The 26,733-nt window shown below is 35.6% G+C and overlaps 1 protein-coding gene across 7 annotated transcripts in view; it reads right to left on the reverse strand.

The window, feature by feature from the left end:
• CNOT4 (CCR4-NOT transcription complex subunit 4) overlaps positions 1-26,733 on the reverse strand; it is a 137,605-nt gene that overhangs the window by 70,849 nt on the left and 40,023 nt on the right. For all 7 annotated transcript variants that reach the window (XM_039242837.1, XM_039242820.1, XM_039242828.1 and 4 more), the window contains exon 2: positions 8,858-9,123. In XM_039242837.1, the coding sequence (XP_039098768.1) occupies positions 8,858-9,031 (174 nt within the window). In that variant the 5' untranslated portion in view covers positions 9,032-9,123. The remainder of the gene's footprint in view (positions 1-8,857; positions 9,124-26,733) is intronic.

The raw sequence follows: 26,733 nt of genomic DNA on the forward strand, positions 1-26,733 counted from the left end.
TTCTTAGTGGTCCTGCAGGATGTAAGCACCCATACCATTTGATTTCCACATTTAAAAATCTGAAAAAAAAAATCTGAGTCTTACAGCTGATTGGTCCTATTTGACATACTCCAACTTATTTTTGGGCGGGAGGCAAATAAAACAGTTGACCTGGTGACCCATGTGACTTTTGTCTGACCCCAAGTCTTTCTTCAGGATGAAATATAAAGCTAGTAGTTAGTGCACATTTTCGGAGCTCAATAAATATTTGCCAAATGAACACCAAGCTACTCTCTAAAACTGAAAATTTAGCACTGCGAATTTTCCTTTTAAAAAGATCTTAAACTTTTCTAGAGGTTTCACAGAAAGTAGGAAAAGCATGCATTCTATGGCAGCTGCTAACCCCCCCCCCCACACACCCCATAAATACCTCCTTTGCAAACCCAGTGACAGAAAAATTAATAAGCTGATACAAAGAGTTGAGGAAGGGAGGTGGAAAAAAATGAGATAGAAACATATAATCTGAGTAACTGCAGAGAGTGTGACCTACAAAGTGAGCAACAATAGTACTGAAAATGCATATAAAGAAAAATACATCTGGTCTACTTTTGCCTGAAACACACACTAAACTTAATTTTCTAGGAATATAGCATCAAATGAAAAATTATTAGCAGGAGATTTTTCTTTAAATATATTATTGTGTGTTATGTCACCTATGGAAAAGCAGTTTTAATGTGTAAAACATTTTTAATAGTGTTAATTTGATGATAGACTACCAAACTATTAAGGTGTTTGTAGTCTCTAATATAATCACTTAATTTCTTTCATCTGTGTAGTTATGGTCCCACTTCGATTTCTACTGTATCTTTATGTCTCTTCTCTTTATTTTCTGATCAGACTTGCCAAGAGTTATTTTATTGGCCTTTCAGAGAACCAGCTCTAACTTTTAGTGAAATGTTAATTTTTTTCTATTTTACCAAATTCTGCTTAATCCCTGCGCTTCCACTATCACAATGTTTACTACTCTTTTTTTGGTTTCTTAACCTGAAGTAAGCTCACTCATTTTTGTTCTGTTTCCCAATAAATGCATTTACAGCTTTAACTTTTCCTCCTGCTAGAAATGATGAAAAATACTATATAAAGCTCTATTTTTTAACCAATATCTTAAAAATGATAACGATCTGCAGTGGGGAAGTCCCAAGCCAATTTCTGTATAAAAGTCAAAATCCAGAGAAGGAAGTGTAAAGTCTCTGTAACAATAAATGGGGAGAGAGGGAGGGCACTCAAAGCCCAGAGCCAGCCCAAGGTGAAGAGTCTTTGAGGAGATCATCTCCATGTTAAGCTGAGACCCAGGCTGCCCCCAAAAGGCTCTGCTAGTCTCAGGATAAGAACAAGCTAGAGAGAAGTCAGAACAAGGTAAAAAAACCAAAAAGGGAATAGAAGAAAATCAGTTGTTGAAATCAATCTTAGGAAAGATCTGCATCCTGGAGACCTAAGATCTTTTTACTTGGTCCCACCAAAGACCATTATGCTTGAGGCATCCCTAATGGCAATGTTTACAGTATCCAGCAGAAGCCAAATCAAGCTTTCTTTCACCCAGCCTAACCATACATTCCAACCCTACTTTCTTTTTTAACAAAGTATTTTTTTAACTTTTTAAATGTTTACTTATTTTTGAAAGAGAGATAGAGTATGATGTGAGTGGGGGAAGAGCAGAGAGAGAGGGAGACAGAATCCAATCAGGCTCCAGGCTCTGAGCTGTCAGCAAAGAGCCCAATGTGGGGCTTCAACTCGGGAATGACAAGATCATGACCTGAGCTGAAGTGGGAAGTCCAACCAACTTAAGCCACCCAGGCACCTGTCAACTCTACTTTCTAATCTTCTGCTCTCATTTGGATCAGGTCAATATTCACAATTACATTATTATAAAGTTCAAACGTTATTGATATACTTCTACTTTCAGCCATGACAGAGTAACAGACCAGGCCTACCAGCATAAACATCTAGAAAATGAGACAAAATATATGAAATAACTGTCTTCAGACATCAAACAACAGGTAATGAACAGCAAATCTATTCTGAGAGAAAAGAAACAAGACAGATGAACACTATCAGTATCTGTCCCAGCTTTCTGCTCTTCTAGCACTGAGTGGACCTGTGGCTAAGGCCAACAATCACATTGAGCAGAAGTGACAGTCATCAAAACCTGAAGAGGCTAAGGCAACTGAAATTTATAGGGCAAAGTATCACAAAGAGGGAAATAGCCCAGAAAGAATTCCAGAAATCTACATAGACGAATCCTGTGATAGCTAATTTCCATCCGCAGCTCTCCAATAAAGACACTCTGAAATAGTCCAGGTCAATAATGAATTTGGGGAGGAAATAAAACAGAAGTAATACCAATCAAATGAAATCTTTTTCAGAATATAGAGAGCAAGGAAACATTTCCTAACTCATTTTATGAAATCTGTATTACTGTGATACCAAATCTAAAAACAATATAAATAAAACCACATATAAATACCTCTAATGACACAGACATAAAAAGCTTCTGAAAACATCAGCAAACTGAAAATAAAACGGGTAATATATCATGATCAAATGAGGTTTATCCTTGAAAGGGAAGGCTGTTTCAAAAATCAATCAATCTAAAGCACCATTTCAACAGAATGAGGAAGAAAACACATGATAACCTCAAAAGAAGCAGAAAAGGCATCTGACAGAATGCAACATCCACTAATAACAAAAACTCAGAAAGCAAGGGAAACATCCTCAACCTGATAAAAACCATCTACAAAAAACTCACAGGGAATAACATACTTAATTGTGAAATACTCAACTCCTTCCCACTAAGACTGGGAACAAAGAGATCTATTCTTACCACTTTATTCCAATGTTATACTGGAGGGCTACCCAGTGCAATAAGGCAAAAAAATTAAAAAATAAAAACAAATCAAAACTAAACTAAAAAGTATAAAGGTTCGAAAAGAGCAGGAAAGCTGTCTATATTCCCAAGAGACATGATCATCTATGTAGAAAAGCCTATGGCATCTATTTAACAAAATCAACTGTTCTACACATGAAGTGGAAAATGGAATTTTTAAAATATCACATGCCAAAACTCAAAAAACATAAAAATAGTTACAGGTAAATATAACAAAACATGCTATACTACCTAAAAAACCTAAAAAAAAAAAGCAAAGATAAACCTTATTTATGAACTAGATGAGTCTACATTTTTAAGATGTCATTCTTCCTCAAATTGACTGGTTTATTCAATTCAAGCTCAATCAAAATCTCAGTAGGTTTTCTGGATAAAATTGCATACTAAATAAAAAGCTTATATAGAAATGCTAAGGTCTTATATATGCCCAAAATAAATTCTATAAAAAATAAGTATGTGGATGGATGTGTGGAATGGATTCTAGAAATAAGCTTACACATTTATGAACAAATCAATTCTAAGAAAGAGTTCAAAAGTATTCAACAGTGAAGGAATAGTCTTTTCTACAAAAGCTGCTATAACAATATATCGGTAGTGGGGGAAATATCTCAATCCCTACAACATATCTGAGCCATGTAGGATCATATGATGACTGTTCTTTTCCGGCACAACTTTTGTTTGCCATGATTAGATCTTTACATGTTTCTTACTAATTCAACCACCAAATCCCCTCCATTTAAATGTTGCAATGGCCTCATAACATATTTCTCTTTTAAAACACTAAATGTCCTCTCAATGTTATCTTTTTGTAAACCGCCACCCCTTGCAAATTTCTGATCTGCCACATTTTGGGTTGGCTCTCCTTCCTGATATGAGGCATAGCTGTCATCTTTCCCGTCACCTCAGGAATCCCACTATGTTTGATCACCTCTTTCCTTTATCCCACGTATTCTCTTTCTTCATTCCTTCATGTTAGTGGGGTGTATTGTGCAGGAGATTCCTGACAGAGAATTCACGGAGGGTAAAAAAATTTTTGAGATCTTTCAGGTTTGAAAATGTCTTTTCATGTACCTTCACAATTAACAGGCAGATATGGAGTTCTAGGAAAATAAAATAAATTTCCTTCAGAAGTATCTTCTAGCTTTAAGACTTGCTTTTGAGAATTCTGAAATGATTCTGATTCCTGATCTTCATGTGTAACCTACTATTTTCCTCTTTGGAAGCCTGAAGAACTTCTTTGTTTTCAGTTTTCTGTTATTTAAAAATTAAAAAAGTTTGTGCCTGATACTTGATAGGCCTCTTTAATCTGAAAATACGTCCTTTGGTCGTGGGAATATTCTTCAATCATATTTTTGAAGATAATTTTCCTTCTGTATAACTGTGGTCTACTTCTAGAACACTAACTTGATATTTAACCTCCTGGATAGATCCTTGAATAAAGTTATCTTTTCTCTCAAATATTCCACCTCCTTTGTCGTTTTGCACAACTTTTTAAGAGATCTTCTCAATATCATCTTCTGACTCTGTCCTTGAGCTATTTCTGCTATCATACTTTATATCGGTAACAATGTTTATCCTTCACGGAATTTTTTTAGACTATCTATCTTGTTCTTGTTTCATGGATGCAATGTTTCCAATTACTTCTGAGATGAAAATAACAGTAACTTTGACAAAGTTTTGTTTGTCTCCTTGGCCACTATGGTTTCCATTGTGAGTCAGTGTTGTATGATGCTGCATCGGTACCTGTGTTCCCAGGTATTTTTCTCAGAAATGCTGCACTAAAAGAACATACAAAGGCACTCTAGAGAATGACCAGGTAGGCTGTGCCTTTGTTTGGGGAAATACTAAGGTCCTTCTGATCCCTTTAGGCTCAGCAACTATGACCAAACAGAAATATTAAACTCTCCTAGTTTTTAAAACCTGCCCACCTCCCTGCTTCTCAAAACTGTTAAAGCAAACAAGCAAACTTTATGCAAACAAGCAGGTTTCATTTGTGAGCCCAAAACAGGGCTTGCTTCAACCAACTCATCTGCACCTCCAAGTTTATTTAAATCATCTCAATTTGCCATTTCACAGCGTGGCCTCTGCAGGCCATCTTGCCAGCAGAGTTGGGCTATGAATAAATGGCAACTTCACGGACTTGTCCAAGCCTTGGCAACAGTGTGCTCCTCTGTGTTAACACAACCACTGAAGCCCCAGAGACATAAAGACTTGCTGGTCCCTGAGACAGGCAGCTTCATAACTACATGTGCTACGCATGCTCAGCACACTCTCTGGCAAGGCTAAGCCAGGTCTCTGACTCCAAGACTCTATGTGGTCTGCACTGTCTGCTGTCCATGACCCCCTCCAGCCAAGTAGGAGCAAGTCTAGTACTCAGGAGACCAAGCAGAAGTTCTAGCAGTTGTGGTTATAATAAGTCAACAAGAAACCAAAAAAATTCTTCCTGGTCTGACTTAACAATAACCGCTTCAGCTAAAAATTATAACTTGGAAACTCAAAAGGAGGTTGTCTCATAATTCTTCATTAGGGATTTTTTTCTTTCTTTAAATTGTGGAGAGCTTTGGTTCTCACCCTTAGATAATCTTTCATCTTTTCTATTGATCCTCTCTCTCATGATCTCAGCCAGTATTATTTTATAAATAACATTCCATGTACTAACTCTCAAATTTATGTTTCTATACCAGAAGCAAACTTGAATATTCACCTATGTATTCAAAATCTCCATTTTGTCTCCATTTTGATTTCTAATAGAAAGCTCAAACTTAACATGTCTAAAATTTAATTCCTGATCTTCTCAAAAAATCTATTTCTACAGTCTTCCTCATCTCAGTCAATGGCCATCCTTTACTTAACAGCTGCTTAGTCCAAAACCTTAGTCACCATCTCTTCTACTTATCCTGTATGGTGAATATCAAACCTTATGATCTTTCTATGTCTGGAAGGTGTGGGACTTTTTTTTTTTTTTAAGTTTGTTTATTTTGAGAGCGAGTGGGGGCTGGGCATGAGAGAGAGAGAGAGAGAGAGAAAGAGAGAGAAAGAGAGAGAAAGAGAGAGAAAGAGAAAGAAAGAGAGAGACCGAGACCCAAGCAGGCTCTGTGCTGTCAGCGGGGCTTAATTTTACAAATCATGAGATCATGACCTGAGCAGAAATGAAGTCAGATACTCAACCAACTGAGCCACCAAGGCACCCCTGGAAAATGATTTATGCTTTTACATACGAATGAAATTGACAATTCTTCAAAGTTATTCATCTCAAAAATTCAGAAAAAAAATTCTCTGTAAAACAGAAACAATGGTATCAGTTTTATTCTTGTTCCTCTTTAGTCTATGTATTTTTCTCCCATAAGCTTTTAGAACTTTGTCTTTATTCTAGATATTCTAAAATTTCACAATTATATATATAATGTTAACATTTTCCAGTCATCTTGCCTCAGACTCACACAGCCCTTCTAAGGACAAGCGCTTTACATAAGAAATTTTCTTCTAGTGGTTCTTTATTTGTTCCCATTCTTATTTCACTGCTTCTGTAGCTTCTCTTAGCAGATTTGAGAAAAGTGTATCTTTTTTATGCTGCTGAACTTTTCTTTCATGCTATTTTTTTTATCTCTTTTGTGCTATATCCTGCAAAAAAAATACTCAGCAAAATTTTCCAACTTATTAATTTCTCTTTCTTTTCAAATGTTTATTTAAATTCTAGTTAGTTAACATACATAAATTTGTTCCTGTATTCACTCTGTTCTTAGCCCACCCATAAGACTGTTCTTTTTCAAGATCTCTAATTTGCTCTTTAAGAAATGTTCTTTCTACATAGATATGCCATTCTCTTTTATCTGTTTGATAAGTACCAATGACACTTTTAAATGTTTCTTTTTTTTAGCTTACTTATGTTAGTTTCTTTTATTTACTGATTTTTGTGCTATGCTTTCATAATGTTGGTATTCCTGAAATGTCTGTTAATTCTTGGTTGTTGCAACCTTTACATGTAAGAACTCTGTCAACCAGTCTATAAATGATATTTCTGTTTACTGCAGGATGCTCTTTTGTGACTGCAGAGAGGACAAAGTGGTGGACAGTATCAATAATTCACGTTCTGAACACAGGAGGTCTTAGGGCCTCCAGGGTATCTTCATCCACCTTAAGACTCTGACCCAAATTTATAACCAGTGATCCAGTAAGAGAGCGTCTGTCTGCTACATGGCATAAAAGTTGGGCTGGATCCATATGCTGCCTCAGTGCAACACGCAAGCAACCACACTGGTATTTTCCTCAGAATCGTAAAGGCACCACTACTCTTATTTTTTCTCAGCAGCCTTATCCTGAGTAGGTGTTGAGCTAATGTCTCTTTCTTAAAACTGACCCCAATGGCCTACTGTCTTTGAGATTCTCCACACTTGCTTGTCTTCCCAGAAAGGTACCCTAATATTGATAATCAACTTTACAAAAATTATTTTGTTTTATCTTTAAAATGTTTCTACTTTTTTTTCTACTTTCTAAGAATTTAAGGTGATTCTAGGTAATTCCTCAAAACTGAAGTGAATTTCTTTGCCATTTCCCCAAATTACTGATTTTTCTCTATGACAATTTAACAATTGGTCTTTTTATTAAAACTCTACTTCACAGCACACCAAAAGAAAAAAAAGAGAAAGAGATAAACTTAATGAAGTCAAATTCACAAGCCTTATAGTTTTGGGCTATACTAAATAAAAGTCACCACTTTCATTAAAACAGTTCAATACAATTGTCTTCTTATGGAATGACCAGGAACCAATTTTTAAAATATGACTAAATGTTTAAAATCTACTAACACAAACTATAAATTGTGACCAAAGCTAATATTAAGGTTTCATTCACTTTTCATTCACATTCTTAAAGTTTATTAACTCTACAAAAAGAAATATACACTATAAATATCTATTACAAATGTTATATATACTACAAATAGTGTATATATATAATATACATAAAATTATGCACATTATTTAACACTGAAACAGACCTAACCTTTTTTCATTCATGTAATATATATTGCATGCATGCTCACTAGATTAAAAAAACAACTCGATAATGCACTGCCTTCTGAAACAGAATTCCTCTGGTAATAAAATTGAGAGATAAAATAAATATCCTAGGTATCTAAAACACATGCATGCTTTCTCAAAATTTCGTAGTAATGAAGACAGAGCTCTTTGAAATGAGTAAACAGTGAAGAAAGTTTAAATCATACCAAGAGACACTGGAAAACAAAGGCAAAATATAGATATTTGCATTAAGCCCTAGGTCACCTTCAAACTAAAATGCAGCAATCCTATTCACTCTATTAAGTCACTACACTGTAACTATTATGACGGCTTATTTAAACAAGACCCAGTAAGATTAAAAATCACAGTAGACTTATATTTGAATCTGACCTACTGCCCACAGATACTTGTAGACAAGGCACCTAAAAGGCCTACTTTCAATGTACAATGGAAATAGCATTACAGCCTAGGGTTATCATAAGGCCGCAACAAATGAGTAACCATTACCTTCTGAACCACAATTTCTCTGTCATTTTAAGCCATGACCTCTTTTAGTTAAGTATCAAAATGTCTTCCCTACTTTGTACTAGAAAATTAAAGTGAATTTCTGCCCAGCTGAAAGTGTTTTTTCCCAATTTCACACCATCCTATCTAAATCCATTGCCTCTCTACTCCTAATTCTCTTATTAAAGATCTAGTACCACTGATTTTGTTAATCTCTCCAGATAAGAAAACTAAAGGTCAACCAGAGAGATTATGACTTTACTAAGGTCATACTACTTCATTATATCTTAAAAATATCAAAATCGTCTGATGTTTGTAGATGGTTTTAAATCCACTTACTCATCAGGTAAAATCAATCTACTTACTCATAAGCATGGGAAAAAACTACACAAAGTTACTTTAGAGTATTTACCTTTCTACATGCAGGACAAAGCCCATTTTCATCAGTGCGAATTCGATGCCAACAAAATCGGCAAATCTGATAGCCACAGGTGCAAGGGAAAAAGTTGATATCATCTATCTCCAAGGGCTCCATGCAAAGAGGACATTCCACAGGGTCTTCCTTCGCATCAGGACTGCGAGACATCTTCACGTTTATTGAACAGCAGCAAAAGTTTATAATAACTTAAGGGAGAAGGAAGTTCAGCACTGAGAACTAAACTGTAGAACTTCAAAGACCTGCATGAGAAGAAACAAAACATACTGTTTACTACTGAAAATGGCATTTCAACCATCAGGAAATCATATTATCAAAAAATTTGGAAAATATTAAATTCTGCTATTATCTCAGAAGGGATTCCAGAATGGACTTCTGAAGACGTTTTTTTTTTGAATGTCAAAATAAAAAGTATAGGATTATTCTCTTTTACACTCAATATAAAGACAAAAGAACTTTCTTTTTTTCTACAGGAAACATTTAATACTAATCTAGTACTAAACCACAGCACATTTTAAGGGAATAAATAATACACATCCTTAAAATAGACTTTATTTTTAATTTTTTTAATGTTTTATTTATTTCTGAGAGTGAGAGAGCGAGCGATAGAGACAGCGTGAGCAGGGGAGGGTCAGAGAGAGGGAGACACAGAATCTCAAGGAGGCTCCAGGCTCTGAGCTAGCTGTAAGCAGAGTCCGACGCGGGGCCTGAATCCACAAACCAGGAGATCATGACCTGAGCCGAAGTCAGACACTTAACTGACTGAGCCACCCAGGTGCCCCTAAAATAGACTTTAAATAGTCTCATCTTTGACCTAAAAGCTAGTAATGCTGCCACATAACTAAAGGAATATTACAGTATTCTAAAATGTGTCAGAAAATAAACATGTTTACAAAATAAACCTAAAGAAACAGAAAAGGCTTCAGTCATCTATAATCACATGTTAATATTAAACCTTCACCACAGAAAACAAAGACGAGAGCTGAAAAAATATGCCACAGAACCCAATGTATACAACCAAATATGTATTAATATGTCAACGAAAATTTCTGGTGAGATAAACACATAAAAAACATTTCTATGGTAATGCTACAAAATTGTACAAAAAACAGGAAGGGGGAAGAAACCAAATAGATTCCACATTCCAAAGTCTTTTTAAAAATTAAATAGTTTATTGGGGTGCCTGGGTGGCTCAGATGGTTGAGCTGACTCTTGGTTTTGACTTAGGTCATGATCTCATAGTTTGTGGGTTTGAGCCCTGCATTGGGCTCCAGCCCGCTAGGGATTCTCTGCCCCTGCCATCTCTCTCTAAGTAAATAAATAAACTTAAAAAAAGAACTATTAAAAAAATTAACTTATCTTTTTAGATTATGGAGAATTGAAAATATGTGGGTAACAATTTCAAGTCAATGGTAAATTAAAACATTAGGTTGAAATCACTATTTTTGACAGCATGCAAAATATAATGCAATTCCTAACAAATAACAGAGGTTTTTGTTTTTGTTTTTTTTTTTAAACATAATTCAACAAACTGATTCTAAAGTTTACACATGAAAGAATAAATGCATACAAATTGCTTTGAAGCTTCTGGGGGAAAATGTGGGAATTTGTTCCATCAGATACTAAACTGACTACCAAGCTAAAGTAATTTTAAAAATTTGATATGAAAAAAAATAGAATTTTGATATGGGAACAAATCTAGACAAAAGATCAATGAACCTAAATAAAGACTCTAGAAATAGAATCATGGATTTATGAGATTTTAATATTTGGTAAAAGTGACATTACAAATCAATATGGCAAGGAAAGACCAGTTTGTAAACAATAATAAAATTGTTTTATCTATTTTAAGGAAAAAAACAGCATATATCTTACTCCACAATCAAATCCAAATCATCTAAAGAGCTATACATCGAAATAAACAGACTAAAGCATTAGAAGGAAAAAAGAAAAAAAATAGAATTCTTAAAAATCTTGGGATACAGAAGATCTTCCTAAGCAAAAACAGAAATTCAGAAGCCTCAAAAGAAAGACAGATTTAGCAATGTAGGAAGAAAAAAAAACAAACAAAATTAAAGGCAAGCAACAGAGTAAAGGATATATTCACTATATATAATGAAGTGTTAGAGTCCAGAACATTTCACAAAACAATTTTAAAAAGGCAATTAGGTTAAATAAAATAATGAGAACAGAAGATGATGAGTAATTCACAGAATTACAATTACAACGTATGAAAAGATGATCAATCTTTTAATTAGTAAACAGTGAGACAGCATTTCCCCCCCCATCAACCTATCAAAGAAGTCAGTCTCCTCACAGAGTAAAGATTATCACTGATCTAAATTCCTCTTTGCAGAGGAAATGAGAACACAAAGAGTACCTTGCCTTAGTTGCACAGCTATTAGGTGGTGCAGGCTGGATTTATTCCAGGAAGTCTTAGCCCCAGAATCTGTGCTATTAACCGTGCCTTCACACCATCTTAGATGCTATCCTACAAAAATACTCACACCTGTGCACCAACTACTTTCCTCTCTGATTTGCAGCTGTTTCTAGAGAAGAGAATTACAAAGTAACAGTCCATCAGCTGGGAAATCATTAACTAAGTAATGATATAGCCATACATTGAATGTTTGGAATCAGAAGCTGTGTATTACATATAGTTGTGAGGGTTTTTTTTTTTATTTTAATTTTTAAAATCAAGCTAGAGACTAACATAAATATACAATTACTACCATATAAATATGTAAATCCTGTAGGTGTATATGTTTGATTTATTTCTCTAAGAAAATAAAGCACATAAAAGGTTATACACAAAAATGTTACCGTGTCAAAAAAGACTGAGGTAAGCAGGAGAGTTTATTTTTGAAATTAATTTTATTAATTATATTTTCAAACTTCTATTTTAGAAAAATCTGTATGATCTGATTTGTTACAAAATATTATTTTTGCATTTCAAATGCAAACCTTAAAAAAAGGAAATTACTTTCATTGCCCTTTGAAAAATTAAGTTAAATTTGACTTTTAATAATTAGAAAGAAAAATAAAATGAAATATCTTCCTACGACTCTCTATTTCAAAATAAAAGTTTTTTTTTTAAAAGACAGGATATGTATTTTAAACAATTCAGGAATCCTGGTTTACGGAGCCAATTTTCTCACTATCAGTTTCTTCATATAGAAAATGGGGTTTAGAGCTGATTTTTAATGGCTCCTCCAACTTGAATATTCCAAACTGTACTGGTAGAAAACACACACTCAAACACTGGTTTCACCAATAGGAAACTAACCAAGGGGTGCTATCTACACTTCTAACGTACTTTTGGTTACATGACATTACTCTCATAACAACTGCTTACTCGAGTTTTAGTGAGGTAATTTATGGGATGTTGGGAAAGAAAACAATACACTGGAATTTATGAATTGAAAAGCTTTCTAGAGTAAATTACTATAAATAAAAGATGACATACTGAAGTTTGCTTTTTGATTGCTTCTGTTTTATAAAAAATTTTTTTAAAAGTCTGCAAGAGTATATATCTTCCAGTTTAGAGAGAGGAAAGGGGACAATATAGTAAGAAGTCTCTTATGATGATTAATACAAGTGCAAGTGCATTTTATACACTTCTAGGACCATGGAGACACGCCATGCAAGATTATTGCCAAAATAATCACATAACTGGTGAAATGTAAGAGGGAATGTGGTAAAACACTGGAATATAAGGTAAAAGAATGGATTTCTGCCTCGTCCCTTCCACTAAATAGCTATATAATCTTGGATAAGACACTCAAAAGTTGTAATATTCAATTTTTTCACCTGAAAAATGCTAAGAAGCAAAATTAAATGAAATTTCAATTTCATTCAATTAAATGAAATTGGAATTTCAATTTCAAATGAAATTTCCTTTATTCAAACCCACTGAACTAAGTTTTAAAAAAACATTTTTTTAATGTTTTATTTTATTTCTGAGAGAGCGAGCATGAGCAGGGGAGGGTCAGAGAGAGAGGGAGACACAGTATCTGAAACAGGCTCCAGGCTCTGAGTTAGCTGTCAGCACAGAGGCTGACGCGGGGCTCAAACCCACGAACCATGAGATCATGACCTGAGCTGAAGTCGGACGCTTAACCGACTGAGCCACCCAGGTACCCCTGAACTAAGCTTTTAAAATAAGCTTTGTGGGGTGCCTGGGTGGCTCAGCTGGTTACGCTGAGACTTCAGCTCAGGTCATGATCTCACATTTTGTGGGTTTGAGCCCTGCATCGGGCTCTGTGCTGGCAGCTCAGGGCCTGGAGCCTGCTTCCTATTCTGTGTTTTCCCCTCTCTCTGTCCCCCCCCACCCCCGCTTGCAGCCTCTCTCTCTCTCTCTCTCAAAAATAAAGTAAAAAAAAAACATTAAAAATTTTAAAGAATAAAAAATAAAGTAAAATAAAACAAGCTTTGCAATAAACTCCCCTCCAAATACCTTAGCTCAAATTTTCATTTAGGGAGGAATAATTTTATTTCATAAGCCAGTCAATTAATATAAAAATAAAACAAAATGAGGGATGCCTGGATGGCTCGGTTGGTTAAGTGTTTAATTCTTGATTTCAGCTCAGGTCATGATCTCACGGTTAGTGAATTCAAGACCCACACTGGTCTCTGTGCTGACAGTATGGAACCTACTTGGGGTTTTCTCTCTCCCTCCTCTCTCTCTCTCTCTCTCTCTCTCTGTCCTTCCTGCACATGTGTGCACACTATCTCAAAACAAATAAATAAACCTAAAAAAAAAGAATACCCTTTCCAAAATAAAATAAAACGAATTAAAACACAATTAGATTTATAAAGGGATAAGACATAGAAAGAAAAGATATTTTTAAATGAAACAGGAAAGTAAAGCCAATGACTTCCTAAATGAGGTGTGAGGATTCTTAGGACAAGAGTGATTTGGTTTTGATTCAATAATTAATTCTGCGAAACAAAAACAACAACAAAAAAAACCCCACAAACATTTTCACATACACCATTTAAAATTCACAGTGACTTCGTAAGAACACATGACCCTCTCTGTAAATGAATGAGGCTAAGTGGTGACCCTGGATATAAGTGTTAAACACACAAATCGGAAGTAAGATCACCAGCTTCAGAACCCATGCCCTTTCCAACATCTTTAAGGCAAAAGTTATGATCACTGATCATACACAACTACATATCTTCATGTATAAAGTGCAAGTTTCCAAAAAAGTAAAGAAGATGTTACTTTTTCAAAATCTTCAATAGTACAGAAAATCTCTACGTCATTACCTGGTTCTTGTTCTCTATAACAGCTGCAACTAATACCATAACACAGTATAAATTCTGACATAAATAATAATGCTCCTGTAACACCAAAGAACTCACATTCCATCTAGTAAGTACACATAAGTCATGTACTAAAAACCAAGCTCAAAAATCACTCATAAAGTGCTGCATCCATGGATTTGTGCACAGGACCCTGTTCAAAAAAATGTGTATAAAAACATAACTATAAAATGTAAAGTGCTGCAGCCATTATGGAAAATAGTTTGGTGGTATCTCAAAAAGTTAAGCAGAGAATGGGTGTCTGACCCACTTCTGGATATATACCCAGAAAGCTGAAAGCAAGGACTCGAACAGATAATTGTACAGTAACGTTGACAGCAGCATTATTCTCAACAGCCAAAGACGGAAACAATCCAGTGTCCATTAGGAGATGAATGGAAAATGTAGTGTAATATACACAGATATTACTCAGCCATAAAAGAATAAAATTCTGATACATGCTACAATGTAGATGAAACTTGAAAACAGTATACTAAGTGAAATAAGCCAGTGACAAAAAGACAAATATTGTATGATTCCACTGATATGTGGTATCTAAAATTCATTCACACAGAAAGTAGAAGAGAGGTCACCAGGTCTTGAGGGGAAGGAGAACGGAAGTTACTGTTTAATGGATATAGAGTTTCTGTTTGGGATGGTAAAAAAGGTTCTAGAAATAGAAAGTGGTGATGGTTACAAAGTGTTGTGAATGTACTTAATGCCACGGAACTATACACTTAAAAATACTTAAAATGACAAATTTTAGGTTACATGTATTTTATTATTATAAAAAAATCAACAAAATATGCACTACACACACTTAAATGTGGTATAAACAGCACTTTTGAAAAAACTGAGTATTTTGCTTCCATATTTAAAGTCATTAATATTTTAATTTTTTGCCTAGCTAACAGCTTAATTTGTCATAAGTTAAATGTGTATATGATGCAATTCCACTGAATAGTTACATAAAAGTTATACTCCTGAATACACTATACAACCAAAATTATGCATACACTGTAACAACACATAACGGAAATCTATTTATAGATATGACATATATACACACAGACTTTTAAGAGTATCTGGAATAGCGTCTTAAGTGTCCATAAAAACCACACACTCAATATATGCACAGATATAAACATTTAAAACCTGTAATATAGTACAATACCACATCACTTATAGTTTTACTGAATTACTATTATATAACTGCAAAATTTATAAATTTTTTTACTTCTGTAACAATCAGTCCATTCTCAGTCCATTGTCATTGGAATGGAACCTTCACGAGAGCAGAGGAATTACCTGGTATATCACATTTACAATGATATACCAAGCAGTTACAACATGGCTGGTGGTAAACAGTAAGTATTCATTTACTTGATGAATGAAAACTGAACAAAAGAAGGAATAAATTATTTGTTGTATGTCACTTATGACTGACAACCATCTTCAAAAATCAGAAACAACACTCTTAAGTTGTCCACTGTTTGTGTACTAGGCATTTATCTTACAAAACATGTCACTTATATAAACTACACAAAGGCAAAAAACAGAATGAACACTAACTATAAACAGTTTGCTAAGTAAAAAAAAAAAGCAAAGTAAGTTAATTGCCTAAATATGAACAATATTTCTTCCTTCCCCTTTTAAATTAAGTACCAAACTACCAGCATACATATACCGTGGATATATATGCTCTATGGAACTCAAGACTGTTGGTATTACCTTCAGAAGCAACAGGAAAGCATATTTGTGTTTTAGAAATCAGCATCTAAGTCCTCTCACATATTATAACACGTCACCTAAGTATTTTTCGCAGAAGAAGCGACAGTTAGGGTGGAAGGAGATGAACAGAATCTTTATCCAGTAGAAAGTAACCACCATGAGGGGAGAGACTGTATTACTTATTAGCATATCCAAAAATCTTAGAATAGTTCTTGGCACATAAATATTTGTCAGGTAGAAGGAGAGCAAGAAAGAAGGGATGGAAGGAAGTAAGGGGGTAAAGGAAGGGAAAATGCCTATCTACTCATCCATAAATGTGTAAGTAACTAATTTAAGACTCACTGAATAAGACTGGCAATCTTTACAAATCTATGTGTAGCAAAAACACATTAGATATGGTAACAGACTTCTCTGAACAACTCACTGAAAGGGCAAAAGTTTTTCTATTTTCTTATGATTCAGTGCTCAATACTAGAAAAGAAAAAAAGCAATTTGCTAATTTGCATGCATTTGTTTGCAGTTAGAGGAATATGATCATTGATTTTAAAATCCACCAACTTATCAGCTGAGCAAATCAAAGTCATCCAAGATGACAAATCAAATAAAGCAATAAAGAAATGTAATGCTTTGCATACAAATATATATTTTAAAGCTTAACAATATGAAAATTAATATTTATTTTTGAGAGAGCACTAGTGGAGGAGGAGCAGAGAGAGAGGGGGAGACACAGAAATCTGAAGCAGGCTCCAGGCCCTGAGCTGTCAGCAGAGAGGCCAATGTGTGGTTCGAACTCATAAACCATGAGATCATGACCTGGGCCAAAGTCAGATGTTTAACTGACTGAGCCACCCAGGCACTCCAACAATATGAAAATTAAAATGTATAAAAAAACTGATCATCTATGTATATCAATTTAGAGAAAAAAAGATTTGCTACAAGTTTTCTTCCTATAAAAATAGTTTCCATATACATTTAAAATGATTCGGGTAAGGGGCGCCTGGGTGGCTCATTCAGTTGGTCAACTTTGGCTCAGGTCATGATCTCAATGTTCACGAGTTCGAGCCCCACATTAGGCTCTGTGCGGACAGCTCAGAGCCTAGAGCTTACTTCAGATTCTGTATCTTCCTCCCTTTCTGTCCCTCCCCCACTTGTGTACTCTCTCTCAAAAATAAACATTAAAAATTTTTTATAAAAATAAAATGATTCAAGTAAAAATTACCTTATTTTAAACCAGTTTGGTAAAGACTTATACTAAAGCATAGTAGGCAGAACTTAACAATAACTAGTCTTTTAAAGGAAGGAAGTTTAAAAAAGAAAAGGTAAAAGCACATTTAGACTCTCTTATCAAGAAAATTAACTGGTTGTGGGGCACCTGAGTGGCTCAGGTCATGATCTCCAGGTTTGTGGGTTAGAGCCCTGCAACAGGCTCTGTGCTGACAGCTCAGAGCCTGGAGCCTGCTTTGGATTCTGTGTCTCCCTCTTTCTCTACCCCTCCCCTGCACATGTGCTGTCTGTCTGTCTGTCTGTCTATCTCTCTCTCTCTCAAATAAACATTTTTAAAAATTTAAAAAAAAGCTAATTGGTTGTTCTAATTGTATCCAGTACATCAAAAATAAAGGTTTTAATTTTATTAGAAAAGTCAGATGGCTGATCAGTGAAGTTTCTGCCATTCAACAGTTCTTTTATATCTTCATTTATTGACTGATTCAACAGTTATTAAGCTCTTATTCTGTTTCAAATTCTAGTCTATGTCTTTGGGATACATTAGTGACCACAAAAGGAAAATATAATCCTAAGGTATGAGGCAAATAAAGAAATATTTTCTAAAGAAAATCTACTGAAATTCATGAAAAACAGAAAGACTATATAGTATTTGAATCAAAACCTTCTCCCTCTCTCCTTCCCCCTCAACAGCTCAGTGCGACTGCAACTTCAGACTGGAGAGCCGGGAACAAAGGGTGCTCTCACCACGGCTACCTGTCAGAGTGCAATCTTCCCAGGAGGGGCAGCACATCAGCATTTCTCATTCTGCCCGAAGCCACCCAAAGCTACCTAATACTAAAGCTAAGTACAGGTAAGGGCATCTCTTCTCCACTCAACTGCCACTTCCAGGAAAGAAGTCCTATACTGCTGCTCCAAGTTGAAAATACTAGGACCCAGACTGCCCTCCACCCAGCTACTTTGTAAAGCAGAAATCCCACACCAGGAAAGGCAAGACAAGAAATAAGACCTGAGATACCATACACCCACTGGCTCAGTTCCTAAACTGGGGGTGAAACACAGAGAGAAAAGTGCATTCATTACTGTCTCTACTACTCAATTCCAGAGCCAGAACCAAGCCAGTGATTTTTGCCAGAAAGTTAAAGCAGGCCCTATAACAGATAGCTCTGAATCTCTTTCAGATTGTTTCAATCTAACATTGTTCCAATGCTGGCTGACTGCAACTGGATGTGAAGTTCGAGTGTAAGAGCAATCTCAAAACCTTGGAGGGTGTGGTGAAGGGCAACCGGGAGGAGATTCAGATACAGGCTAACCTGTAAACCAGCTAATTCACAGGAAAGGAGGAGGAGAATCAGTAAGTAAGACAGCTGAGATGAGCCCTCCTGGAGTCAGAACAAATTTCAAACTCTGACTCAAGAACTGTCCCTTCAAATGAGCTCAAATTTTTTGGATCCAGTTGAGAAACAATGTATATCCTAGGGCACTGTTGAAAACAACAGGGCAAGGTGGCAGTTTGTGAAGCTTACCATCTGGGTGTGGTCAGTGAAAGGGAGCCCTGCCAAAAACCCCAGAGGGAATGTGGGCATACCCAAATCTGCACCCCCTATGAATACCACCAGCTGACTAACACTTGCAAGAGGGAAACAGACTTCACTAAAATAACCCAGTAACTAAACCAAATAAGCAAATAACAGTAACAATCCCTGGGACGGGTAGGGAAGACCAGTATCCAGAGCTGGTACAGTATTACATAAGATGTCCAGTTTCCAACCAGAAATTATAAGCCATACAAATTAACAAGAAAGTATGACCCATAGAGAAGGAAAAGAGCAGGCAACAGAAACTGCCTGTGAGAAGCACCAGATGTCGGATTTAACAAAGACTTCCAAGCGCCATTTACATATATTCAAAAACTAAAGAAAACCATATTAAAGTAAAAGAATGTATGATAACAAAATCGTATCAAATAGAGTGCCAACAAAGAGATAGATATTACTAAAAAAATAAACAATGAAATACTGGAGTTGGAAAGTATAACTAAAGTCATTAGAGGGGCTCAATAGCGCATTTGAACTGGCAGAAGAATGAACTGGCAAAATTGAAGACAAATTAACAAAGATTATGCAATCCAAGGAAGAGAGAGAAAAAGTAAAGAAGAAAACTGAACAGAACTTCAGAGAAGAGTGTAACACCATTACGTGCATCAACATACACATAATGGAAAAAAAACAAGGAAAAGAAAAAATATTTGAATAATAGCTGTATGAAAATTAACTACAGCTACACAAGAATACAGATGAATCTCACAAAAAGAATGCTGACCAAAGGAAGCAAGAAGAATATAATTGTGGTCATAGAAATTTCAGTAAATTAGGGGCGCCTGGGTGGCTTAGTCGGTTAAGTGTCCGACTTTCGCTTAGGTCATGATCTCGCGGTTCGTGGGTTCGAGCCCCACGTCGGGCTCTGTGCTGACTGCCAGCTCAGAGCCTGGAGCCTGTTTCAGAATCTGTATCTCCCTCTCTCTCTGACCCTCCCCTGCTCACACTGTCTCTCTCTCTCTCTCCTAGAAATAAATTACAATATATATATATATAAAAAAAGAAATTTCAGTAAATTAACAAAAGTATATATTTTAGAGTTGCACGTAAGGTAATAAAAGTCAGAAGACTGAATGCCTCTAGATGGAAGGGAGAGGGTTATTTATGAACAGGAAGAGGTGTATCTGGGTAGGGGAAAGAGTAATGCTAGGGGTACTTCAAGTATTCTACTTTTGACCTTGATAAAGATGTTTGCTTTAAATTAAACTGATGGGGCACCTGGGTGGCTCAGTCGTTGAGCATCCGACTTTTGCTCAAGTCATGATCTCACGGTTTGTGAGTTCAAGCCCCACATCAGGCTCTGTGCTGACAGCTTTGGATACTGTGTCTCCCTCTCTCTCCCTGTCTTTCTCCCTGCTCATGCTGTCTCTCTCTCGTTCTCTCAAAAATAAATACAAACATTAAAAAAAAATAAATTAAATTTATGTTTTACATGTACACATGTTTTATATGTTTCTGTATGTTCCTCACTTTTTTCAGTCTTAAAAGACAAAGGTAATACCTTTTGGTTTCCTACAATGGTTAAAAATCTGCAGGCCCAGAGAGCACAAAACCTGTAGAACACTAAAGGTAACAAGAAAGCAGACTTTAAAAAAGGACCTCTCATCCAATGGAAAGATAATTGGAATTGCAGCTGACTTCTCAACAGCAACAGCTAAAGTCAGAAGGGAAAGACACGCATCCAAGATACTGAGAGAAAATTACTGTCAACCTACAACTGTCCTCCTAGAAAAGAATAACCCTCAAGAACAAGAGTAAAATTATAAAACATTTTTTGAGATAATCATGATATATTTCAGTAGGAAAGGAGACACAGAATGGGGAAGAGATAAAATAGAATAGTAAAATGTCTATAACTACAGAAAATGTGGACTAGAAATAATTGAGTTTCACAACATTATGATCTACTTTCATGTATACTTAAGAATTTCCATGGTAAAGAGCTAAAATTAATAAATTAAAAATTTAAACAAACAAAAATACAGACTGTTTACTAGTAAGAGACCTCCACTAAAGGAACTTATAAAGATGTTCTTCAGGAAGAAGGAAAATATCTCACAAGGACAGAGATTAAAGAAGGGATGGTGAGAAAAATATATGTTAAAAATGTATGCAAATTAGATCATGTACTTCTATATAGAACAATATAATTTGTTGGTTTTAACAAGCATAAGAAAAAATATTAAACAATAACATCACGTCAGGATAAGAGTGATATAAGATAAGCTCCTATAAGGTTCAACTTTAAGAGGAATATGAACAGTAAATTTCAAGGGTAACCACATACTGTCTAAGATCTAATTCCACTTCCCTATATCTTCCACAGAGAAAGAGCTGCACATAAACTAAGGCATGTAGACACAGTTCCAGCACTGTTTGTAATAGCAAAAAAATGGAAACCTAAATGTCCATCAATAGGAAATGACAAAGTTACAGCAAATCAATAAAATGAAATACTATACATCAGTTTAAAAGGCTAAGGTAGATCTGTACATATAAACATATTGAATGAAAAAGCTAACTTTAGGTACTGCATAACATTTTCTTACATTAAAAAATCATAGAAAAAATTATATACAATCTGGTAATAGTGGCTACATCTATAGAAACAATGAAAGAAATGGGATGGATTGGAAACTTGAGCCTTATGTATGAGTTTTGTCAACAGACTGTGTTAATGCATTTCTTCTGTAATAGTACATTAATCTTTAAAACTAACTTTAAAGTTATTAAACTTTTGAGTCCTTTTTAAAAAAAATTTTATAGAGGAAGAGAGAGACAGTGTGTGTGCGAGTGGGGGGGGGGGGGCATAGGGCAGAGAGAGAATCTTAAGCAGGCTCCAAGCTCAGTGTCAAGCCGACGTGGGGCTAGATCCCACAACCTTGGGGTCATGACCCAAAAGTCATATGCTTAACTGACTGAGCCACGCAGACGCCCCTAAGCTGAATTCTGTGCGTGCATAGATCCTGTCTACTGTGTTCAACATGGTGCCATAGACAAAAGTACAGCAAATTATCGGTTCCCACAATGCAGGGGGAGATACATAGAAGAATGATTCAAAGGGAAAATGCCAAAATAGCAGTTTGATGCTTAGCAGGGTGAATATGCAGAGCTTCTTTTCTTCCTCCTATTCTCCAATTTTTAGGAAATAAACACTTACATTTATAAAGGGAAAAACTATTTTAAATTAAACATTAAGTGCCGCTGACAAGTAAAAAGATGCAAAGTGATGAGATGAAAAACTTCTCAATGTATAATTAGAGAATCAGCATCAACATGTTCCCTATTTGCGTAATGCTCCTCAAAAGCAAGCTAGGAGTTAAGGAAATGAAAGGCTAAGCCTGATGAAAGTGTTATTAATAAGATAAAATCAAATCTGCATGAAATCAAGGCAGAGACTAATTAGTGAGCTAATTATTTCTCTACCACACTTATACAGGTTGTCAACAGGAGTTGCCTATATCAGTGTATTTTCAATTCAGAAAAAAACAAACAAAAAACCCCCAGATATACACTGGGGAGCAGGGGGGAGGGGGCGGCCGTAGCTGGTAGAAGGGTGTGTCTATTTTAAAGTTGTTAAGGACTGACCCAGAGAACTACCTGAAACAAATGAATCAAGATATCAAAAATTTACAACTCTCCTAGTCACTCTAAACATTTAGTCCCTTTATTTATTTTATTATTTGTTTTTAATGTCGAGAGAGAGAGAGAGAGAGAACGCAAGTAAAGGAGGGACAGAGAGAGAAGAGGACATAGGATCTGATATGGGGCATGATCCCACAAACTGAGATCATGACCTGAACTCAGACGCTTAACCAACTGAGCCACCTAGGTGCTCCAAATTAATCCTTTTAGAGATGTGTCTTTATATCAGTTTACAGTACACCAGCAGTAACAGATAAGAGAAAAAAATCAGTCCAAGGAGAAATATTAAGCTGAAGTGCAAAGGCCAGTCTCATCCTCTCAGTGTAAAAAAACAAACAAAAATGTTTATTAGCATGGTTAAGTAGGACCTCATCTTTACCCCTATCTAAAGGTCGCCCAGTCATACCTCCTAAATTCTTCTTTTTTAAAGTTTATCTATGTATTTTTGAGGGTGCCAGGCACATGAGTGGGGGAGGGGCAGAGAGAGAGGAGAGAATCCCAAGCAGGTTCCACAATGTCTGCAGGGAGCCTCATGTGGGGCTCAAACCCATGAACTTTGAGATCATAACCTGTGCTGAAATCGAGTCAGACACTCAACCAACTCAGCCACTCAGCCACCCGTAACATCTCCTAAATTCTGATCCCAGGTTGCATGCTGCCCATCAAATGCTCCTCTTCCAAGAGATTAGTTCCAATTCATCCATCCCCAGACTATTTCATCCTGCCCCCGTCAGTCTTTCCACTTCATGGCAGGCACTGACTGACTAATAAGGAAGTCCATCCTTGCAATTTTTTGGCTGGGTGGGCCACGGAAGGGTAAATAAAGTAAGAAAGGATTTACAAAGGAGGAAAGTTAAAGTTATCAGATTGAAAAGTGATTTTTTTTAAATGGAAAAGACTGGATTTTAACATTAATGCTAAATGCAGGAATCAAGCTTGTTACCACTCCCTAGAATTGGGGTGCCTGGCTGGTTCAGTCGGTAGAGAATGGAACTTTTAATCTCAGGATTGCAGGTTCGAGCCCCATACTAGGTGTAGAGATTACTTAAAAAATATATTGTAAGAATTTTCATAATTGTTTTAATTGTCATAATTATATATATGATTTCTAGATACATTACAGGATTTCTAGATATGTTACCATGCAACTCATCCAGGATGAAATTAAAATAATAATAGTAAAGATTTAAGGGGCCTAAGATACAGAAATAATAGCTCTTAATTCTATAAAAATAAAATAAAAATTAATATTTCAATTTGTTCTATTCCTCCCTAATCTCTATGTCTTGTTTCTATTGTGACTCAGTAAAATCTAGAATGTCACAGTTTTACACTATGAAACTATATAAAAATAGTACATTGGTTCAGAATCCTCACTTAAACATGTGTAACTAGTTCCTATTTCAAGCAGAAAATATCAAACAAACTGTATTTCTGTACACAGTCCTGAAGAGAATATATAGTTCAGAATGTTTTAAATAATAAAACATTTTATAAACAATAAAGGACCACAGTTACACTGTAGCTTGATTATAATAGTAAAATACATGAGTCATCACCCCCCTAAAAAGAAATTTATAAAAAAAAAACACACACACACACACAAGAAACTTTATATATCAATGCAAACCTACTTAACCAATTCAAAGGCTGTCTCTCCAATGTGCTTGTTTTATTAATCTATAAATTGCACATAAGTGTACACATACTTCAAAATAAAAAGTTAAAGAATAAAAGTCATGATCAACTAAGAGTGAAGCAATTTACAAAGAACATTATAGGGGCTCCTAGGTGGCTCAGTCAGTTAAGTGTCTGGCTCTTTGGCTCAGGTCATAATGTCTCAGTTCAGGAGAACAAGCACAACATCAGGCTCTGCACTCACAGCATGGAGTTTGCTTGGGATTCTCTGTCTCTCTCTCTCTCTCAAAATAAATAAATAAACATTTAGAGAAAGAAAGAAAACATTACATATTTTTTAAAAATGATATTCATTTTCTTGCAGACATAATGATCTATTTAAATGATTACACATTTCAAATAATACCATGGAATTTTAAGCCTATAGGTTAAAAAAAATGACTAAAACATAAGTGCATGTAAATTCTGAGAACATGGAAGATACTGTTTACTTAACTGTGGAATGGAAACTATATTAACTCATCTATACCATGCCATCTTAGAAACTAAAAGCCTCACACACACACTCCAATGTTTACAGCAGCAATATCAACAATAGCCAAAGTATGGAAAGAGCCCAAATGTTCGTTAACAATGAATGGATAAAGAAGATGTGGTGTGTGTGTGTGTGTGTGTGTGTGTGTGTGTGTGTATACACATATATGTGTGTGTGTGTGTGTGTGTGTGTATATATATATATATGATGATGCAGTAATTACTTGGCAATCAAAAAGAATGCAATCTTGCCATTTGCAACTACATGGATGGAACTAGAGGGAACTATGCTACACGAAATTAGCCAGAGAAACACAAATATCACATGACTTCACTTAAATGAGGAATTTAGGATACAAGACAGATGAACATAAGGAAAGTGAAGCAGAAATAATATAAACATTATATAAATTAAAAAAAAAACAGGGAGGGGGACTAAACATAAGAGACTCTTAAAGAAAACTGAGGGTTGCTGGAAGGGCTGTGGGTGGGGGGTGGGCTAAATGGGTAAAGGGCATTAGGGAGGACACTTGCTGGGATGCGCACTGGGTGTTATACATAGGGGATGAATCACTGCAATCTACTTCTGAAATCATTATAGCACTATACGTTAACTAACTTGGATGTCAATTAAAAAATAAAATGAAAAAAAGAAAAAAAAAGAAAATTTAAAAACAACAACAACAAAAAAACCCAAAAGCCCCATTAAAAATATCTAACACTTGGGGGGCGCCTGGGTGGCTTAGTCGGTTGAGCGTCCGACTTTCGCTTAGGTCATGATCTCGCGGTTCGTGGGTTCGAGCCCTGCGTTGGGCTCTGTGCTGACTGCCAGCTCAGAGCCTAGAGCCAGTTTCAGTCTGTGACTCCCTCTCTCTCTGACCCTCCTCTGCTCATGCTGTCTCTCTCTCTCTCTCTCTCCTAGAAATAAAAACATTAAAAAAAAATCTTAAAAAAAAAAATCTAACACTTGGGGTGCCTGGGTGACTCAGTTGGTTAAGTGTCCAACTTCATCTCAGGGCATGATCTTATGGTTCTTGGGTTCGACCTTTGTGTCAGGCTTTGTGCAGACAGCTCAGCCTGTTCTGTCTCTCTCACTCTCTGCCCTCCCCTACTTGTACTGTTTCTCTCTCTCTCCAAAATAAACATTAAAAATTTTTTTAAAAATATCTAACATTCATTAAAAGAGAAGAGGTTCCAAAATAGGGGTCAGCAAACACTTTCTGTAAGGGTTGAATACTATTTTATGCTGTTTGGGCCATAGAGACCTGCAATTACTCACCTCTGCTGCTAAAATGCAAAGATAGTTACAGACAATACATAAACAAATGAGTGTGGCTGTGTTCCCAAAAAACTTATTTATGGGCACTGAAATTTTAATTTCATTTAATTTTCCCATGTCACAAAACATTACTTTTATTTTTCCAATCACTTGAAAATGTAAAAACCACTCCCTTGGGCCTTACAAATCAAGCAGCAGGGACCCCTGCTCTAAACTAACAGGGAAACCTTACAACCTTCGCAGGAGTCTAAACCTTGGACTACTTTCAAATCTATTTCTCTTAACCTTCCTGAGGAAATCTTTTTTAGTATTGTATTAAACAATTGGCTTCTCTCCATTCCAAGCATTTACTTTAACAGACCCCAATGAGTTGCCCCAGCAATGAAAAAAACAGGAAACTACGATCACTATTTCAAAGATAATAAAATTATTAAAATTGTCATTTTAAAGATATAAAATTATTTCCACATCTCCATGCTTACTGTAAAATTTCACAAAACCTAACGTAATCTATGGACACAGGGCTGTCTTCCAATTAGATAAAATTCAGGAAATAAGTACAGTACTGAGAAATACTGACATGAAATATTTACCTACCACATAAAACTACAATAAAACCAAGACCACTGTGAATGATACATGTTAAAGCATTTAAGTAAAACTGTCCCCAGTGATGTTAATCAACACTTCTTAAATGTTTACAAAATGTTCCGGATGTTGGGAGCCACAATGAAGTTCCAAATAATCATATTAATTTGCATACAAAAATACAAGAATGAGAAAATTACCTACAAGGTTAGAATTGGGTGTGGTTTCGTATTTTATAGAAGGAAGAAATTCAGACGGACGTGCAAAAAGGAATAATGAACATAAAATATGAGTAATAAAAAATGCAA

The sequence above is a fragment of the Hyaena hyaena genome, unplaced genomic scaffold (assembly GCF_003009895.1).
Source record: "Hyaena hyaena isolate Hyena2069 unplaced genomic scaffold, ASM300989v1 scaffold_8, whole genome shotgun sequence".
Classification (NCBI taxonomy): domain Eukaryota; kingdom Metazoa; phylum Chordata; class Mammalia; order Carnivora; family Hyaenidae; genus Hyaena; species Hyaena hyaena.